Genomic DNA, 18493 nt, shown 5'->3' with positions numbered 1-18493 from the left:
CCGGCTACCCACAAGCAAAGTCAATGGGGAAGCCAGTAGGGAAGGTTGCAAGTCGCTCCGGTAAGTCGCTCCTGTTTTTTCTCCTGCCCGTGCAGCCTCCGCCAGCTCTTCCAGGCCTCTCCTGGCCTCCTGTGAATTGTGCACAGCCTGCACTGGCACTCCTTGGCCTCCCACAACTTGCAGATGGCCTGTGCCAGCCTTCCCAGGCCCTCTCCTGGCCTCCCCCCACCCCCCTGCGGCACCCCTGCATGCCTTACCTGGGACTCCTGCCTCTTCTCACTTAATGATCCATGCGTTTTGGGGCTAGGATACTGGGACTGCCCAGGATTGCCGTCGCTAAACGATGCGGTCAGGTGATGTTGTGCTTTACAACTGCATCACTTAGTGATGGCAGTCCTAGTCTCAATTGCTGTCATAACCTGAGAACTCCCTGTATTTAATACATAGTAAAAATATAATTCCTCTGCATAGTTATATGCTGATCATCTCTGGAATATTCCATCATCTCCTGAAATGTTCCCACTTTCCACATGTCTGAACTGCTCCAGAATGCTTGGATTAGTCTGTACTGGGAGAAAAGAAAATCCAATACATTCCAGGGTGGAGCTGCTCCTAAATTGTAAATGTCATGACAAGATGTAATGAGCTGTGAGAATAATCTTGAGAGACGGGAGGAAGAGCCGCAGCCTAGACAATAGTCTGATAAGAGAAATCTGAGTCCAAAGCAGAAATGGGGGTGGAGAAAGCATCTCAGAATTGACCCCCTCCCTAGTTTTCTGGAAGGTAAAAGTAAAGGGGGGAGAAATGCTTTCAGACTTGCAAGATTCTGTTATTGTAACCTTACAATAAAGGCAGTATTAGTATTCTTGATTTTGGTTTCCTGGTCTGAACTACCTTGAAGGGCTGGCACAAGCTCCCTTCCAAGGAGCGGCCTTTTACACTGAACTTTTGTAGGAGCCCATGTGCACTCGCCGCAATTTTAGTGGCTGCACAAAGACAGAATAAGTCCACGCTCACTCTCTGCCAGTATTAGAGGGTTTTCAATTACAGTCCTGTTTCTTCTGAAGCATTCACTGAATGTGTGGGGCCTGGGAAGAAGGATCTGAAGAATTCTAGACTATATTTTAAATTTTGAATGGATTGTAAAAGCAAACAAAATATCATATGATTTTGTTTGTACCGGTGGACCGTTTCCCAAGATTGAGAAGGTTATGTCCTATTTCCTATTTTTTATGTGACTCCCACACATGAAGTTAGAGTTAAAAAGAACTGATACTAGTTTTTTGAGATGAGAAGTAACCTGTAGATCTTATACAGATAAAATTGCATGAGAGAAAAGTGTCTTGGGGGGAGATAGAAGTTGATAAGCTACCAGTCAGTTTAAAGAGGACTTATTTCCATTAAGACAGCTACTGTCTTTGTAATAAATGGCACATCAAACATCAAAGAAGCATTTAACGTGATGTTGAGTATTGTAAATGGATGATGATAATGCTTTTAATGTTTTTTTTTTAATGCAATCTTTCTAGGACTGCTGTTTGATAGTATATCACCCCTACAGACCTCTACTTCAGTATGTACAAGATATGGGCCAAGAAGACATGCTGCTGCCCCTTGCTTGGTAATGAAGACAAACTAAAAAGTCCTTTAACCTAAGTAGAAAAGCTAGGAAAACTATTGACCTGAATAAGATTGTTGCCTAGGGATTTGCTTAATCTGGTTTGGAAAGTGCATGAAACCATAAGGTTGCTTTATTTATTTACTTGGAAAGGGCGAGTTGACCATAATATGATTTTTATGAATGAGATAATCTAACAAGTGTCCTATTATCTCTTATAAATAGTCTGAATATATTATAACTGAAAACCTCATGATTAAGGTTGCCTTCCTGCCTGGAAGATGTGTTCACCTAATATCTCTGTGCAGAGTTCTGTTATTTGGGGAAAAATATACCAATGCTCCAAATAGAAAAAGATGTAGAAACAATATATATTGAAATATGTCCTCCTGCTCAGATTATACCCAGTACATCATATACTGTGTAAATGTTTAAAGGAAAAGTAAACTCATATCACTGTGTCATATTATTTTGACTCCATCATACCGAGTCATGAATGACAACTTGCTGATCTGTTGCTTTTGTCTGTGCAGGAGGATAGTGAATGACACATATAGAACTGATCTTTGTCTGCTGTACCCTCCTTTCATGATAGCTCTAGGTAGGTAACATTTTGTGTGCTGTATCACTATTTGAATGGAGTGGTTCAAGATAGAGTTCCATCCATGGCCATTTTTATAGAAATTCTGGTGTTATTATGAAAGCCTCAACCATTTCATTTTTCAGTTAATAACTGAACTGCTTTTCATAGTCCAGGCATACAATAAAAGAAAATGATAAACTGGGGACCTATTCTTCAACTGTACATCTTAAGTGAGTGTTAATAATTAAATGTGTAGAATGGCATAATGGAAAATCCACCTTTGAGAGGGAGACAGTAGCACAGAGAACATGTTCTGGCAATGTGCTTTACATTTAATAATGTAATAGTTCTTATACTGCAAATTTTGTATCTTAATTCTACCTGTCAATCATATGCTTACTTTACAGCTTGCCTACATGTGGCTTGTGTTGTCCAGCAAAAGGATGCTAGACAGTGGTTTGCTGAACTCTCTGTTGATATGGAGAAGGTAGTTACATTTTATTTAATAATTACAGATTTATTAAGCCACAGTTTATAGAAAAAATAAACTTGTGTATTGAACAAAATGGGTAGGGTGAAAACTTCTCATTGGCCCAGTATCCCTTGGTGATGCTTAAAATTGAAAAATCTATTGTTGTTGTTGTTGTTTAGTCGTTAAGTCGTGTCCGACTCTTCGTGACCCCATGAACCATATTGCGCCAGGCCTTCCTGTCCTTCACTGCCTCCCTGAGTTTGCTCAGTTTCATGCTCATTGCTTCAGTGATGCTATCTAACCATCTCATCCTCTGCCGTCCTCTTCTCCTTTTGCCTTCAATCTTTCCCAGCATCAGGGTCTTCTCCAAAGAGATCTCTCTTCGCATTAGGTGACCAAAATATCTGAGCTTGAGCTTCATTATCGATCCTTCCAATGAGCAATCAGGGTTGATTTCCTTTAAGATTGACTGGTTTGACCTCCTAGCAGTCCAGGGGACTCTCAAGAGTCTTCTCCAGCACCACAGTTCAAAGGCATCAATTCTTCGGCGCTCGGCCTTTTTTATGGTCCAGCTCTCACAGCCATACATTACTACTGGAAAAACCATAGCTTTGACTATGCGGATCTTTGTCGGCAAGGTGACGTCTCTGCTTTTTAATATGCTATCTAGGCTTGCCATAGCTTTCCTCCCAAGGAGCAAGCGTCTTTTAATTTCATGGCTGCAGTCTCCGTCTGCGGTGATCTTGGAGCCCAAATAAATGAAGTCTGTTACTGCTTCCATTTCTACCCCTTCTATTTGCCAGGAATTGATGGGTCCAGATGCCATGATCTTAGTTTTTTTAATGTTGAGTTTCAAGCCAGCTTTTGCACTCTCCTCTTTCACCCTCATCAAGAGGCTCTTTAGTTCTTCTTCACTTTCTGCCATTAGGGTGGTATCGTCCGCATATCTGAGGTTGTTGATGATTCTCCCTGCAATCTTAATTCCGGCTTGTGATTCTTCCAGCCTGGCATTTCTCATGATGGAAAAATCTATAGAGATCTCATAAACTGGAATTTAAAAAGCTAAATTGTTTAATTTGTTAATATCTCTATATCAATATCAACAAGATATTGCATAATAATTAAAAAAAAAATTATTGAATGCGTACTCTGTGTTTCTGCTAAAAAGAGAACCACAACCTGAAAATCAATAAGAACTAACCTAAAGTCATTACAAAAACATGTACAAAATAAAGGGTAATTCAGAGCTTAGAAGCAAAATCAGTTAGCATCTCTACATGTCCATCTAATTAGTGATATTAGTTTTGTTAATTGCTACAAAGTATATTAGTTGTCTTCACTTTAGATGAGTGAGAAACTGTCAGGAAAAAAAATGCTCCAGCAAATCTCTTCAGCACTTTAAAAAATTATAAGTTCATATTGAAGAAAAAGATGACTGTGTGTATACTGCCCAGTTTTCTGCCTCAATTTGGATGGTCAGTTTTAACTGTCTAAGATCAAGTATAGTGTATGCTGTAGGATGAGGAAACAGTAGTATAAGCATCATAGCCCACTAATGTATTTGCATGGGCACTAGGAGATGAAGGCACAGCTGTGCTGCTAAAGGGATAGCATATAAATAAATGGATGATTGTGTGATCTTTCCATTAAAGTATTTGAGACTTCTTGACGTTGTAACTACAGGTGAAGAGTTTTCAAAATTATTTTATTTGGTAAAGGTTTTCAAAGTACAAATATGAAAAAATGTGGGTGTCTACATTATTTAAATCTAACAATTAAATCCAGGCAATTAAAGTAATCCTGAAATTATCTCTCAAGCAGTGACTTTTTCTGTTTGTTACCTATGCATTCACATAAACCTGCAAGAAACATATTTACATAAAAAATGAGAACCTTTTATTTTTTCTCTTACAACTCTTCAGTTCTAAGATATATCTTCCAAAAGATCAAGTGAGTCCTTTAGAAACAAAAAGAACAAGATTAGCTAGTAGAATATTTTGACATATATACCTTGCTGTTCTATTTGCTTAAACTTTTTGATATGTCTCAGTTTCTCAGCAATATGGTGTATACTAATTAATCATTTAGACAATGTTAGTCCAGAAGTAGACTTTCCAGTGAGGAAATCAAATCAAATGTTACTTTCCATGGAAATTGAAAGGAGAATGAAAGAGTTAGTGAGTTGAGGTTCATCAACAATTGGAGAACAACCATCCAAAATATGGATGTTGTTGGACATGTGAGCTATGCATATGTGAGTGTCCTTGAGCCTCCACAACATTTATTTGACACAGGTGGATTCATACAAGTAACTGTATAGGACTGTTAAGGCAGGCATTTGAAGATGAGCAGAAACAATTTAGACAAGTTACCAGTCTTACAGAGATGTCTATTGAGAATAAAAAAGTTATGCTTTGGTCTGCTCCCCCTGCCACCTTAGAATTAACCCTTTTCCCCCTTAAGTTATTAATATGCTTCCTTAGACTGAATGAAAAGTCTAAGTTTCTGCTGAACTTGAATTTTTGGAACCAGGTAAATTATATCTCATTCGGGCTAATTCACAAGGATGCTATTGTGATTTACATGCCTTGTTCCATAGCATCACCCAGCTAAACAGATGTCTCTCCTTCCAGTGATCAAACCATATATGCTTTCATCAGGAAAATTAATCAGGAATTTTCTAGGAAGATACTTCTATAGAAATGGATTGTTATTTTAACCCATAAGGAACTTCAAGTAGACATACAGTCAGGTCCAGAAATATTGGGACATCGACACAATTCTAACATCTTTGGCTCTATACACCACCACAATGGATTTGGAATGAAACAAACACAATGTGCGTTAACTGCAGACTGTCAGCTTTAATTTGAGGGTATGTACATCCAACTCAGGTGAACGGTGTAGGAATTGCAACAGTTTGCATATGTGCCTCCCACTTGTTAAGGGACCAAAAGTAATGGGACAGAATAATAATCATAAATCAAACTTTCCCTTTTTAATACTTGGTTGCAAATCCGTTGCAGTCAATCACAGCCTGAAGTCTGGAACGCATAGACATCACCAGACGCTGGGTTTCATCCCTGGTGATGCTCTGCCAGGCCTCTACTGCAACTGTCTTCAGTTCCTGTTTGTTCTTGGGGCATTTTCCCTTCAGTTTTGTCTTCAGCAAGTGAAATGCATGCCCAATGGGATTCAGGTCAGATGATTGACTTGGCCATTGCATAACATTCCACTTCTGCCCCTTCAAAAACTCTTTGGTTGCTTTTGCAGTATGCTTTGGGTCATTGTCCATCTGTACTGTGAAGCGCCGTCCAATGAGTTCTGCAGCATTTGGCTGAATGTGAGCAGATAATATTGCCCGAAACACTGCAGAATTCATCCTGCTGCTTTTGTCAGCAGTCACATCATCAATAAATACAAGAGAACCAGTTCCCATGGGAGCCATACATGCCCACGCCATGACACTACCACCACCATGCTTCACTGATGAGGTGGTATGCTTAGGATCATGAGCAGTTCCTTTCCTTCTCCATATTCTTCTCTTCCCATCACTCTGGTACAAGTTGATCTTGGTCTCCTCTGTCCATAGGATGTTGTTCCAGAACTGTGAAGGCTTTTTTAGATGTCGTTTGGCAAACTCTAATCTGCCCTTCCTGTTTTTGAGGCTCACCAATGGTTTACATCTTGTGGTAAACTCTCTGTATTCACTCTGGTGAAGTCTTCTTTTGATTGTTGACTTTGACACACATACACCTACCTCCTGGAGAGTGTTCTTGATCTGGCCAACTGTTGTGAAGGGTGTTTTCTTCACCAGGGAAAGGATTCTTCGGTCATCCACCACAGTTGTTTTCCATTGTCTCCTGGGTCTTTTGGTGTTGCTGAGCTCACCGGTGCGTTCCTTCTTTTTGAGAATGTTCCAAACAGTTGTTTTGGCCACGCCTAATGTTCTTGCTATCTCTCTGATGGGTTTGTTTTGTTTCTTCAGCCTAATGATGGCTTGCTTCACTGATAGTGACAGCTCTTTGGATCTCATCTTGAGAGTTGACAGCAACAGATTCCAAATGCAAATAGCACACTTGAAATGAACTCTGGGCCTTTTATCTGCACATTGTAATTGGGGTACTGAGGGAATATCACACACCTGGCCATGGAACAGCTGAGAAGCCAATTGTCCCATTACTTTTGGTCCCTTAACAAGTGGGGGGCACATATGCAAACTGTTGTAATTCCTACACCGTTCACCTGAGTTGGATGTACATACCCTCAAATTAAAGCTGACAGCCTGCAGTTAACGCACATTGTGTTTGTTTCATTCCAAATTCATTGTGGTGGTGTATAGAGCCAAAGATGTTAGAATTGTGTCGATGTCCCAATATTTCTGGACCTGACTGTATAATGGGAGTGCATAACAGCATGATGACGTGTTCTGGGGAATTTCCATTGGAACATAAGCTGCTATGTCAACATTTTGAACAATATGCAAAAGAATCCTTAAATGACACACAGTTAGGTATGCTTTAAGATAGCTACTGACAAATCTCCAAATTTAAACTTTTCTTCATGGAAGTTGTAGATTTTCCATTCTGTCTGTAATTGTTCAGTAATGTGTTATTTAGGTACTAATGGGGCAAAGATGCTCTTTATTGAGCTTGATTTGTGATTGCATGGATGCAACAATATAGTTTGCTTGTCAATAATACTATCAGTGCTTTCTTCCAAGATGTGTCTGAATTCCTCTGTCTGGCATTTACTAGTGGTCTCCCTGAGAACTAACCAGTCCAAACACTGCTTAGTTCCTGAGCCCAGTAGCTAAATAACAGGTTTAAGAATGGATGGGTGAGAGGGCTCTAATTCAAGTGTCCATCTTGAGTTTGTACTAGCTCCCAAGTAAATGCTATGTTAATTCAAAATGACATAACAAAAAAGGAACATTCTAAAATGAATTTTAAAATTTCAAAACCAGGGGATTAAGCTATGAAATGTTTTGAGGATAGTTTGCATTTTTTTCTTCAAAGGGATAAAAGTAATAGTGGACTGTCAAATGGTTTCAGGAGAAACTCCCTGATCCCAGAATATTTTCAAACCTTTCTTTCCTATATGAAGTGTATACGTATTGCAATTACCCATAAATCTACATGCAACTTTTTTTATCTACATTTCTTTTTAGATCTTAGAAATAATCAGGGTCATTTTGAAACTGTATGAACAGTGGAAAAACTTTGATGAAAGGAAAGAAATGGCTACAATTCTAAGTAAAATGCCTAAACCAAAACCACCTCCAAATAGGTAAGTTTTCAAAAGATGTGCATTTGAACAGATGATCAATTGTAAAACATTTAAAGAATATTCTATTTGTAGAAAAAATAATTTTAGACTTGGATGTATCCTTGGTTTTTAATACTGAACATGCATCTCAGTGTGTAGTTGACCTGTTTATTCATTCCATACTTACTCTCTTTATTTAGCGATCTAATATGAAGTAGTTAATTCTAAAATTATGTTTCAACCATTAGGTACAGCCATATAGATGATTTAAGCTGTGATTAAGCAAAATGGGACATTCATTTTCTTACGAGAAGTTTGAAATAGGAGCAAGTTGGATGCTTGCCATGCTTCATTCTCATAAAGATAAATAATACTTTACTATCCAACCTCCGAAGAGGGCTATTGGTAGATTTGACAGTCACGTGCAATTTGACTGCACCCCATTTTGAGTTCTTTTGGTTTAATCAGGTAAATCAGAAGGCAGTTGCATTTTTACAGGTCTCATAGTCCCCAAGATTGTTCCACTGAAATTTGGTAGAAAATATTATTTTCCAACAATGTGATTTGGTTTTGCATTTTTTTGAAAAGGGGAGTATAGATAACAATAAATGGGCTAAGTGTTGGCTAAGCTTATTGCACCTATTCTGTGGTCAACCCTGCTTCTCCCCCAGAAAATACGCTGCAACCCTTGAAGGCCAAAATAGATTTTTTCCTGGGCAAAAATAGAGTGGTCTGCCGTTGAGTTAGGACTGTTTGCATTGTGTACTTGTCTGGTTGCAGTCTGGACTTGTACAGGCTTTCTTTTAAAAGGCTGGCCATTAGATGTTGCGTAAGTCCTAAATAACATTTGTGTGTGTGTGGGTATAATACACATATATTTTGTAGGTAAATGTGGGTTTTTTTAGTAATTGCAGGAGCAGATTTATGGACAGACAGTTGCATTTGTTTGTACATAGGCAATGAATGAAAGCAAGAAGATCAGAGATGAGAGCCCAAAGATGAGCTTTTTCATTCTTTAGAATTATGATTTACGCAGGTTTTATAGCATGAAGAATTTTCAGACTTTGGGCAAAATTTCCAATATACCATGTATGCCAACCACTTTTCATGTATATCCAATTATTCTTCCACATAAGTAACAATAGGGCAGCCAACATCAAAACACTGTTTAAATAGGCTATGCTTGCTTTAGACATGATGTGGAATAAGTACTTTGGAACTCATTTGAGCACAGGACCTTTCCACAGTTATTTTAAGCAGACAGTGTTTTTCCATGGGTTCATGGGAGTCAGATAAAAATGAGGCTGCCTTAAGAGTCTAATTTTAATGAGTCAGCCCTGTAAAGCAATGGCATATTTATTTATGTGGAAGCTTAAAAAAATAGGCTGCTTTAGTGAATACACAGAAGGTCTATAGCATATTTCCAAATCATTTTTGAAACATACACACCCCTGCCAGACAATAAGTTACTAGTATTGCTGAGTTAAAAGTAGCACCCAGACCAAATGGGGATAGATGTCACCCCAAAGATGACTTTTGAAGGCCATTTTCAGCCTTCCCTATATCACATTGCAACAAGACTACTGTAGCTCTGAAAGCAGTGAAGCATTATGTAATCCTGAATATCCAAATAAAAATCTGTGCTACCCTGTTTTAAGTGATCTGTAAGCAAATTTAATGAACATACATCGGCTAATACTTAAAGCAAGTAATGCCCTAGGGCAAGAGAGAGATCTCCTGTGCAACTGTAACATGGGAAAATTAGGATGAAGTTTCATTGGCAAGGTTGAAATCTGCTTGCACGTTAACCATCAAATGTGTTCATGGTCATTTTAATAATAAATGTATAATTTGTTAATTCCTTTTTTATTTCAAACAGTGAAAGTGACCAGGGTCCAAATGGAAGTCAGAATTCTAGCTACAGTCAGTCTTAGACATTCCAAAGAAATGAATTGTGGACCACTTTGGATTAAGACACATTGGGATCTTTTCATATGTGGAAGACATGGACAGAAGGTTTCAATAATGTCTTTTCAGATAGAACGCAAAGAATGTTTCTATCAAGTGTACAAAAGCTTTTCCTTAAACACACACCCATTTGAATTGTGATACAACAAAAATCAAAAACTTTGGATAAAGTAAAAAATAATGATGTAATTCAGTATGGACAGAGTATAGTATGTTTTGTTATTTGAAAGAAATAGTGGTGAGTTAAACCAAGTTAACATGAAGATGGATAACTGTGACTGGATCTTTCTTGCAACTATACTTGTTTAACTACAGGATACAGGAGGTAACTTGAGAAGTTGGATTTGAAATCCTAATTTTCTAGGTATATACTTGCCAATGGATGTTTTAAGAGAAGAATGCACTGCTGTAGTAAATGCCTTAGGGAAAAGAAAAACTTCCTTAAAAAGTATAAAATGTTGCATGATGACATCAGAAGTTTAAGGAGGTGCTCTACAATACCTGTAGTTTGGTAGAGGAACTTAAAATCCAGGATACCTGCAAAGTGCAATATATATATATATAATGCAAACTGTGGCTGTTATAGGGAAGAATGTGCTAACTATTAAGTCCTTGACGTATTTTGCAATCCAATCAGGTGAAGAATCTAACCTATTTGAGGTTGTAAACGGTGGGTGTGTTGTGTGCTAGAAATTAGTCTTCTGCTTTAATTGTTACTAGGAATGGTTTGTCTCCTGAGAAAGCAGAAACATTTGAGACTATGATTCCATAATAAAATATCATAAATTAGTGTACAAATTAACACAAGAACCAAACATTCAAAGACAGGCTCAGTTCCCTTTTCTAATTCAAGGGCCGTATTCTGTATTCTTTACTCAGACTTCCCTACTTAAAAAGGGATTTGGTCCAAAGCCCTGAAATCTTCATGGACAGACTGTTTGTTTTGGATCCTAAAACAAGATAAAGTAGCCTTTCTTTCAGTCTAAAGTAGCTCTCCCCAACATGATGCCTTCTAGTTGTATGAGATTACGGCTGCCTTCAGGCCAGCTAGCGTGGCCATGTTAGTGGAGGATTATGGAGATTGAAGTACAACACATAGGGAAGGTGCCAGGTTGGGAAAGGCTGCTTTAAGATGCCTTTTACCCAAGCGAACATTATTCTGCCATGATAGAAACAAAGGAACCTTGGTTGAAAGAGTATTGTCAAATGGTGCTTGTTCTAAAACTTGATCTAAAAGCAGCAGTGCCTGCCTCTACTTGATATGTCATAGAATTAAGGGTAACCAAAGTGTTTTTGTATGCAAACGCTTGGGCTCTCTGCACTTAAGTGTTGGAAGTTATTTTTTTACAGAGTGTTTGGATACTGACTTACAAAAACATTTCTGTGAGGGTTTTTTTCTTTTAGTTCTTTCATGTTCCCTTTTTGGTTTTGCCAATTTTGTTGATGCTTGTCATGTTGTTCCACACCCTCGCTAACAGAATTGGTTGAGGCACCACATCTGTCGTGTTTTGGAAATTACTTTGTTATCTTGAGGATTTCAACTTTATTTGTAATATGGACTAGCTGGATAGGAATAAAAACAATGGAAATTAACAATGTTGCCTATTTTATTTCAGAACTGTAAGCAATAATTCTTACAAGTACTGCATCAAAACCCATGGACACATTATCCATTTTTAGTTTTTCCCTGGAGTGCCTTATCACAATGTTGCAAGTAATGTGTTTGCCTCTTTCCTCTGTGGGTATGAGAAGAGAAATACACACCAGAGGTTGGAGAGCTATTTTCCATATTCAAATGAATGAACAATAATTTACCAGTTTTGTTATCTTAAAGTGGGACATAATGGTTCTGATACCATAGGCACTGTACTGAAAGTTCAGTATTTTCATATAATGTAATCTCTCAGCGAGGAATGCAATTTTATTGAACCTGTTTATGTAGAAATATATTGTGTCCCTAACTTAAATGTAGCGTGTAGAAACCTTATCACAGATATAATACATATGTGCTCTAATCAGTTTCCTCTGAGTGGACAAAAGTGTGTTTCTCAATACTATTTCTGCAAATATTTAATGTCTAGAGATACTTGAAGGTCAAGAGCAACAAGCAGGATTGTAGCTTAATTCCTGAATCTAAAGTTGAAGAAAATAAGGGCGGATCACATCTTTAACCTGGCTAAATATTTTAGTGCCATTTTTTTTCCTCCCAGCTTTGAGATGGTTTAACATTTTACAGTACATTTTTTCTTTGATTCATGCCCAGAGATATACGTAACTTAATTCCAATTTATTTTAGTTAAATTTATATCATTATTTATTGCTAAACTTATCACAATGATCAGTTGTAAATTTCTTAAATCTGTTTAAATTAATTGTTAAAATTTAAACAGAAAGATTTCCATGATGTTAATTAGACTAAACATTTGAAGCGTATCTCAGCTTTTTTTTTTGCTGGCAAAATAACCATGTCTTAATATACCTAGTTTCTTAACTTTTATTAAATAGCATTAGCTATAGCCCTCTGCACTTTCAGGATACATAGAATTTGTGTGTGCTAGACATCATTTCTTCCTTGAAGATTCATACTCCAGCCACTCACTGAAGCCACCAGGGTACTGCTGAACTCTGAAAGCACACAAGATAGCTTCTGTAACATTTCTTATTGCACAAACATTTTCAGGAACAGTATCATCTTAAGAGCATGGTGATCAGATGCAGGAGAAATATGCTGGTATACCAATTTTCTTTTATATCAGATAAGGGAACAAAAAAACATGCATGATATCTCCCTCAAAGAAACTATTTTCAGTAGAGATGAAATATTGACTAATTTTGAATCATACTAGTTAAACACTTTTGAACATCAGCCAAATAGTAATAAAATACTTAATTTTGAGTAATGGCAAATGCAAAGATGTAGAATAAAATGTTTCTTTAGTTCTCAAATGAGACATGCTCACTGCTTGGTCATTCTACTTGATTTCTGTTTAGTATGTTAGGGTTTTTTTTAACAGATCTGGTTTAGAGTACTTGAGCCCAAACAGTGAATTTCACAAGGTTACAAGCAACAATTTCTCACAGTACTTCCAAGTTTGTTCTTTTTTCAATCAGCTGAGTAAAAGGCTGAATAATGACACTGTACTTGAATTGTAAGTGTAGGAGTCATCTAGAAGCGGTGTATTTCTGCTTAAAAATGGATTAATATTCCTTAAAATATATTAAACCCAGTTGGGAAAGGGGATGCCTATATTAGCAAATAAAAGAAAAGAAAATAGTAATGTAAATGAGACTCTTGCTACAAGGTTTTAAACACTAGATTATCTTTGTCCCGAACTAACTACATGACAGCATTGCCCTCCCTATACAAGCATTTTTTCGGGGAGGATACAGGAAAATTTCTGTTTGAATCAAATGGTTTGAATGCAGTTTTGGTTCTACTGGGGCAAAGTTGAGCTCTGTCCATTTTTCTTAGTCCTAAATCTTCAGATGTGTTATTCAGAAACTGGCAGACAATATTTATTGGATCAATTTATTCATTGCATTTAAAGAGCAATATGTCAAAGTATAAACTCTATTCTCTTTTCATGGGTTTGTATTTCTCCTTTAAGTCCATAATTTTAAAAAATCAAACTAGGAACAACTCTATTTGCCACAAAAACTAAACTGTCTTACATAGATTTTTCCTGGACGTTTTATACTTACCTGCTGAAACCCAGTGATTTTGCAACAGTTAGAGCCTGGCTGCTTCTCACCCCAGCCAGACAGGAAAACACTACATGATCTGATTTAGAAGGCATATCTTGACTGTATTTCTCTTTAAAGTGTACTGGGTCCATCTGTAAAGCTTTCTCAACTTCTCCAGCTGTAAAAATATAAACATTCTCCATTGATTTAATTGGTCTCTTTTGTGATGACCTGTTGGCTGTGTTTCCACTTTCACATTAAGCAATAAAGTGACTTACTGCATAGGCATCCAGTTTGCCACAATGGCAAAAAAAAAAAAAAGACATGCATAGTGACTCAGAGTGCAAACCCTGCCCTTTTGTGGACAATGCTGGACACAAGTACATGAATGATGGGGCCTGTGTAGTGATGTTGCTTGCACTCCCTTGTCTGACCTCTCTGGATGACTATGATAAGGGTTAGCATGCTGTACAAATCCAAACATGAAGTACAGAAAGTACCACACATAATATAATGATATGCCTTTCCCTTCATATATTTTTGTTTTTTCCTTGCTCTAAATCACCAAGCAGCAACTTACATGGAATACTGACTGATCCAGGAATTTTTCCATGCTCTGCGATTTCCCATTTTTCTCTAACATCAATAAGGCAGATGGCCTTTGATTCCAACAAATCTTTGAGTTGTTGGTAGGAGATGTTATGATCCTCAGCTGTGCAAAAGTGACAATCAATCTGTCTCCTGTTTTTTAGATCTGTACAATAAAGAAAAACATTGTCAACAACAGTACTACAGATTCTGACATGATCATCAAAGCACTAATTTACTTCTAAGTGCTGCTGGGCAACACCAGCTAGGGGAATCAATACATTGACCAAGCATTTAAATGGACAAGTAGAGTCCAGAAGTGCTGTCTATATTTACTCACAGCAGCTCCTCAGATCACATGAATTTCATACATTCTTTTTCTCTGCTCAAAGGAGGCGGCTTAGGATGTATTTTACGATACAAAAGCTGCATTGGTTTAACCCATTAAGCTAAAGTATCAAACTACATTGTGGTTGAATATGATGGTCTGGTTCATATGCTAAGACAATCTGGTTTATTTGATTTTGGCTTAGCCACTGTGATTTGTAAACCATGGCTTATGTTTTAGCATGTTATGTGAACATAGTGGAGTCATACGCCAGAGGAAATCATTCTAATTCTCTTGAAAGTCCTCTCCAGGACTCTTTATGAAAGGAAGAATACCAACTTTTATGACTGCTTTCTTATACTATTTGGGAACTAAATACATTGATCTGTGGTTTATTCAGCAATCCATGCCTTAGCATAATGTGAAAATGAAGTTATAATTGTCCTTCTTTCTGTGTATCACTATAGTTTTGATGTAAAACTCAAAACATCTGCCATAAGATTGCTAGTCGGAAAAAGATATGAGGAAGAAGTAAATAAGGTTGGGAAAGTATGCAGAGCATAGTTTCTTAAATGTTTTACAACCTATTTGCCTAATCAGTGGCCGTTGCAGATGTATTTTCTTCCTCATAATGAAATAACATACTGGGTTATGTATGTGTGCATATATATATACATATTGTCTCTGTGGGTATGCCTATGTCTTGCCTCTGTTTTCTGCTCTCCCCTTGTGCTGTATATGTGTGTTTTTATTATTTATTTATTAATTTTTCAGTGCATAGAGCTGCCCACTCATCATGCAATTTTGGATGGCTAACAGCCAGTTAAAAAACAAGAAAATTTTATTGATTGATTGGCACGGCTGCCCATCTTACCTAAGCAACTTTGGGCAGCTCAAAAAAATAATAAAATAATTTTATAATAAAAAAACATTAAAGTGACACATTGTGCTTGAGGTGGCTCACAATCCCCACAATTGTGTACCTGAATATGGGCTCGCCCAGCATCCTGGCACCCTGCTTGAGGAAAGAACTGCCAAGGCTGGTGGCATCTTCTGTATGTGTATGCATGTTCTGAGAAGCATAGAGCAGGCTTCATACGTTCTGGGTCATGGAGGAGAAAGTGGGGGCTTAGAATGAAGGAACTGCCAACATTCTGAGCCAGTGAATGTTTTCCCCTGCAGCTCCTACTCTGATCTGGCCCATTTTCAAACTTGATCATTCTTTAGCTGGCCATTCACCTCCTACCAAATCTGTTCACTTTAATAAGAATTCTCCTGTTGACAAACATATAGGCTCCTGAACCCATTTATATAATGCATGTACAACTTCCCATTGGTTTTGGAAAGAATAACAAGTTAGGAAAAGTACCCAGAGCATGACTTCTGGAATTCTTTCCAACCACTTAAAAACAATTCTGCTCTGTGTCACATGACTGGAAAGGAAAAGGGTGGTGGGGAGGGCTTGGAATGAGAGTGTCCAGGACATTATAAGCCTCTCCCATAGGAATACTTTATGGAAATTATTTCTGGAATGTCTTTCTCTGCAGCCCATTTTCAAACTCAGCATTTGTTTTGCTGGCTTCTTCTACACAGCACATTTGGTCTCATTCTGTTCAGTTTTCAGAGGGTTGTTGGATAGGTTAATCCAAGCTAATTTATAAGATTTCAACATTTCACTGAGTTGGAAAGAATAAAAAGCATGCAACAAATATCAGAGCACAGCGTAGAAGGAATAGTGCATTATCACAGGCAACCGGTACAAGCCACAATGATCTCACATGTGATATCACACATGACGCAAAGTACATAATTCACCCTGCATGATGACATCTTGGTGCACGTGACATCAATTGCTCCCTCTTACTCCCCCTGCAGAAGCCCACATACATTGTTGTTGTTGTTTAGTCGTTAAGTCGTGTCCGACTCTTCGTGACCCCATGAACCATATTGCGTCAGGCCTTCCTGTCCTTCACTGCCTCCCTGAGTTTGCTCAGTTTCATGTTCATTGCTTTAGTGATGCTATCTAACCATCTCATCCTCTGCCGTCCTCTTCTCCTTTTGCCTTCAATCTTTCCCAGCATCAGAGTCTTCTCCAAAGAGATCTCTCTTCGCATTAGGTGACCAAAGTATCTGAGCTTGAGCTTCATTATCGATCCTTCCAATGAGAAATCAGGGTTGATTTCCTTTAAGATTGACTGGTTTGACCTCCTAGCAGTCCAGGGGACTCTCAAGAGTCTTCTCCAGCACCACAGTTCAAAGGCATCAATTCTTCGGTGCTCAGCCTTCTTTATGGTCCAGCTCTCACAGCCATACATTACTTTGACTATGCAGATCTTTGTTGGCAAGGTGACGTCTCTGCTTTTTAATATGCTACCTAGGCTTGCCATAGCTTTCCTCCCAAGGAGCAAGTGTCTTTTAATTTCATGGCTGCAGTCTCCATCTGCGGTGATCTTGGAGCCCAAATAAATTACATTTATTTATAATTTATTTATTTATTTATAAATTTATAATTGATTTATAATTTATAATTTATTATTTATTAATGTAAGCCCACATACATTACATTCCACCATAATTTCCATCCTTTTTCCTATTGGTTACTATGAGTACACAGAAAAAGAATTGAAATAAATACTTCCTTGCAAATGAATTGTGGCTTTCAGAAAGCTATGAAAGTATTAGGAGTGCCTCCAAATGAAGCTTTCAATGTGCAACTGGTTTGCCTCATCCTTGGAAGTTTACAGGGGGTCCAGATGATCCATCTTCCTCCTTCTGTGTTTTTCCACTGCATCTTGTCTTTTTTTCTCACCATACAAAGATCAGAATAATTACAGAATTTCTTTGTAGAAAACTGTCTACCTAAAACTCCTCTGTGATCTGAGGGCAGTTCAACAGAAACCAAACTTATTATATCTGGGCTGGAAATATCCTGACAACCACTGATGATGATGATAACTACATGCCATCAAGTTGTTGTGGACAACCATTAGGTGACACCAAAGAGCTCAAATATTTGACTTTCTCTTTTACCCAGATATGGTCATACTATCGTTTTATGTAAATACAATCAGGGAAAGAGAGAGGGCTTGAAAGAGCTCTCAAGGGCTGTCTTAATCCTCCTTTCAAGAAAGCGCAATTATTATTTAATTCCGGGAATGAGACCACCTTTTCCCATTTTCTCTTGCAAGTGCCTTTCTACATTGTTTATCCAGCTGGTTTCTGTTTTTGTAACTGGATTGGTTATACAGTTGATTCCTCTTTTACAAGCGAGGAAGCCAGGCTGAAAAACAGCAGAGAAACTCTGCCAAACCCACTAACATAAATTGGGATGGATGGATGGATGGATGAATTAATTAATTACATTTATATGCCGCCCATCTCCCCCAGAGGGTGATTTCAACCCGGAATCCGGTGGACACTTCCGAAGAAGCTACGCGGGACCTCAGTCCCAGTCCATCGATGAAGTTGCTATTAAAAGCTCAGTATTTGTTCAGGATCGGGGTACAACGAAGCCAAAGCATTTCCCATCGCTTCGCATTGCCCTTAGCAACCAGGAAAGGAGGGAACGCCCTTCAGCTGCGCGTCTCCCCGATTTTCCCAACCCAGCCGTAGCACTTACAGCCCGAACGGCAGAAGGGACCGACGCCTGCCCCCGATTCAAATCGCTGCAGGACGCTCTCGCGGTGGCTCCATGCCAGGCGGCTTATCCCTCGCCCACCGCAGTCGCTTAGTCTTCTTGCAGCCAGCTGCGTAATCAAACCAAAAGTCCATCGCCCCAACTGTCTGCAACATCCCCGCATGTTTTCTACCGACGCGGAAATATCTGTCTAGCTTTGCAGGCCTCCGCCCAGTTTGGCTGGGCTTCCAGCATACTGTATAGTAGGCCGCGCGGTTCGCCTGTGTTCTTGGCTACGCTTTCCCGGGGAGGTGCGTCTGAGCTGGAACAAGAAATACTAATTTTAAAATCGGCTGTACTTTTACTTT

General features: G+C 38.4%; 2 protein-coding genes across 3 annotated transcripts in view; one reads left to right on the top strand and one right to left on the bottom strand.

Annotated features, from left to right (window-relative positions):
* The window catches only part of CCNC (cyclin C), a 23197-nt gene extending 11698 nt beyond the window's left edge, over positions 1 to 11499 (top strand). Inside the window, exons 8-12 of the mRNA XM_007428770.4 lie at positions 1530 to 1621; positions 2152 to 2219; positions 2609 to 2688; positions 7844 to 7962; positions 9821 to 11499. Of these exons, the coding sequence (XP_007428832.1) occupies positions 1530 to 1621; positions 2152 to 2219; positions 2609 to 2688; positions 7844 to 7962; positions 9821 to 9875 (414 nt within the window). The 3' untranslated portion in view covers positions 9876 to 11499. The remainder of the gene's footprint in view (positions 1 to 1529; positions 1622 to 2151; positions 2220 to 2608; positions 2689 to 7843; positions 7963 to 9820) is intronic.
* On the bottom strand, positions 3594 to 18425 carry TSTD1 (thiosulfate sulfurtransferase like domain containing 1). Of its 2 annotated transcripts, none has more exons than XM_088138788.1 (5): positions 18129 to 18425; positions 14174 to 14347; positions 13612 to 13771; positions 12448 to 12534; positions 3594 to 4985 (listed from the first exon to the last, which is right to left on the bottom strand). In XM_088138788.1, the coding sequence occupies exons 1-4, from the start codon at positions 18307 to 18309 to the stop codon at positions 12471 to 12473; spliced, it is 579 nt and encodes a 192-aa protein (XP_087994914.1). In that variant the 5' UTR covers positions 18310 to 18425; the 3' UTR covers positions 3594 to 4985; positions 12448 to 12470. The 2 variants fall into 2 exon arrangements, with proteins under 2 accessions (XP_087994914.1, XP_087994907.1); XM_088138781.1 differs by lacking the exon at positions 3594 to 4985 and adding an exon at positions 11499 to 12036.
* Positions 18426 to 18493: the final 68 nt, after the last annotated feature.

The sequence above is a fragment of the Python bivittatus genome, unplaced genomic scaffold, assembly GCF_059951505.1.
Source record: "Python bivittatus isolate LINGU-HERP-01145 unplaced genomic scaffold, Pbiv_v1 ctg000020_np1212, whole genome shotgun sequence".
Lineage (NCBI taxonomy): Eukaryota > Metazoa > Chordata > Lepidosauria > Squamata > Pythonidae > Python > Python bivittatus.
This window is presented reverse-complemented; position numbering and strand designations above follow the sequence as displayed.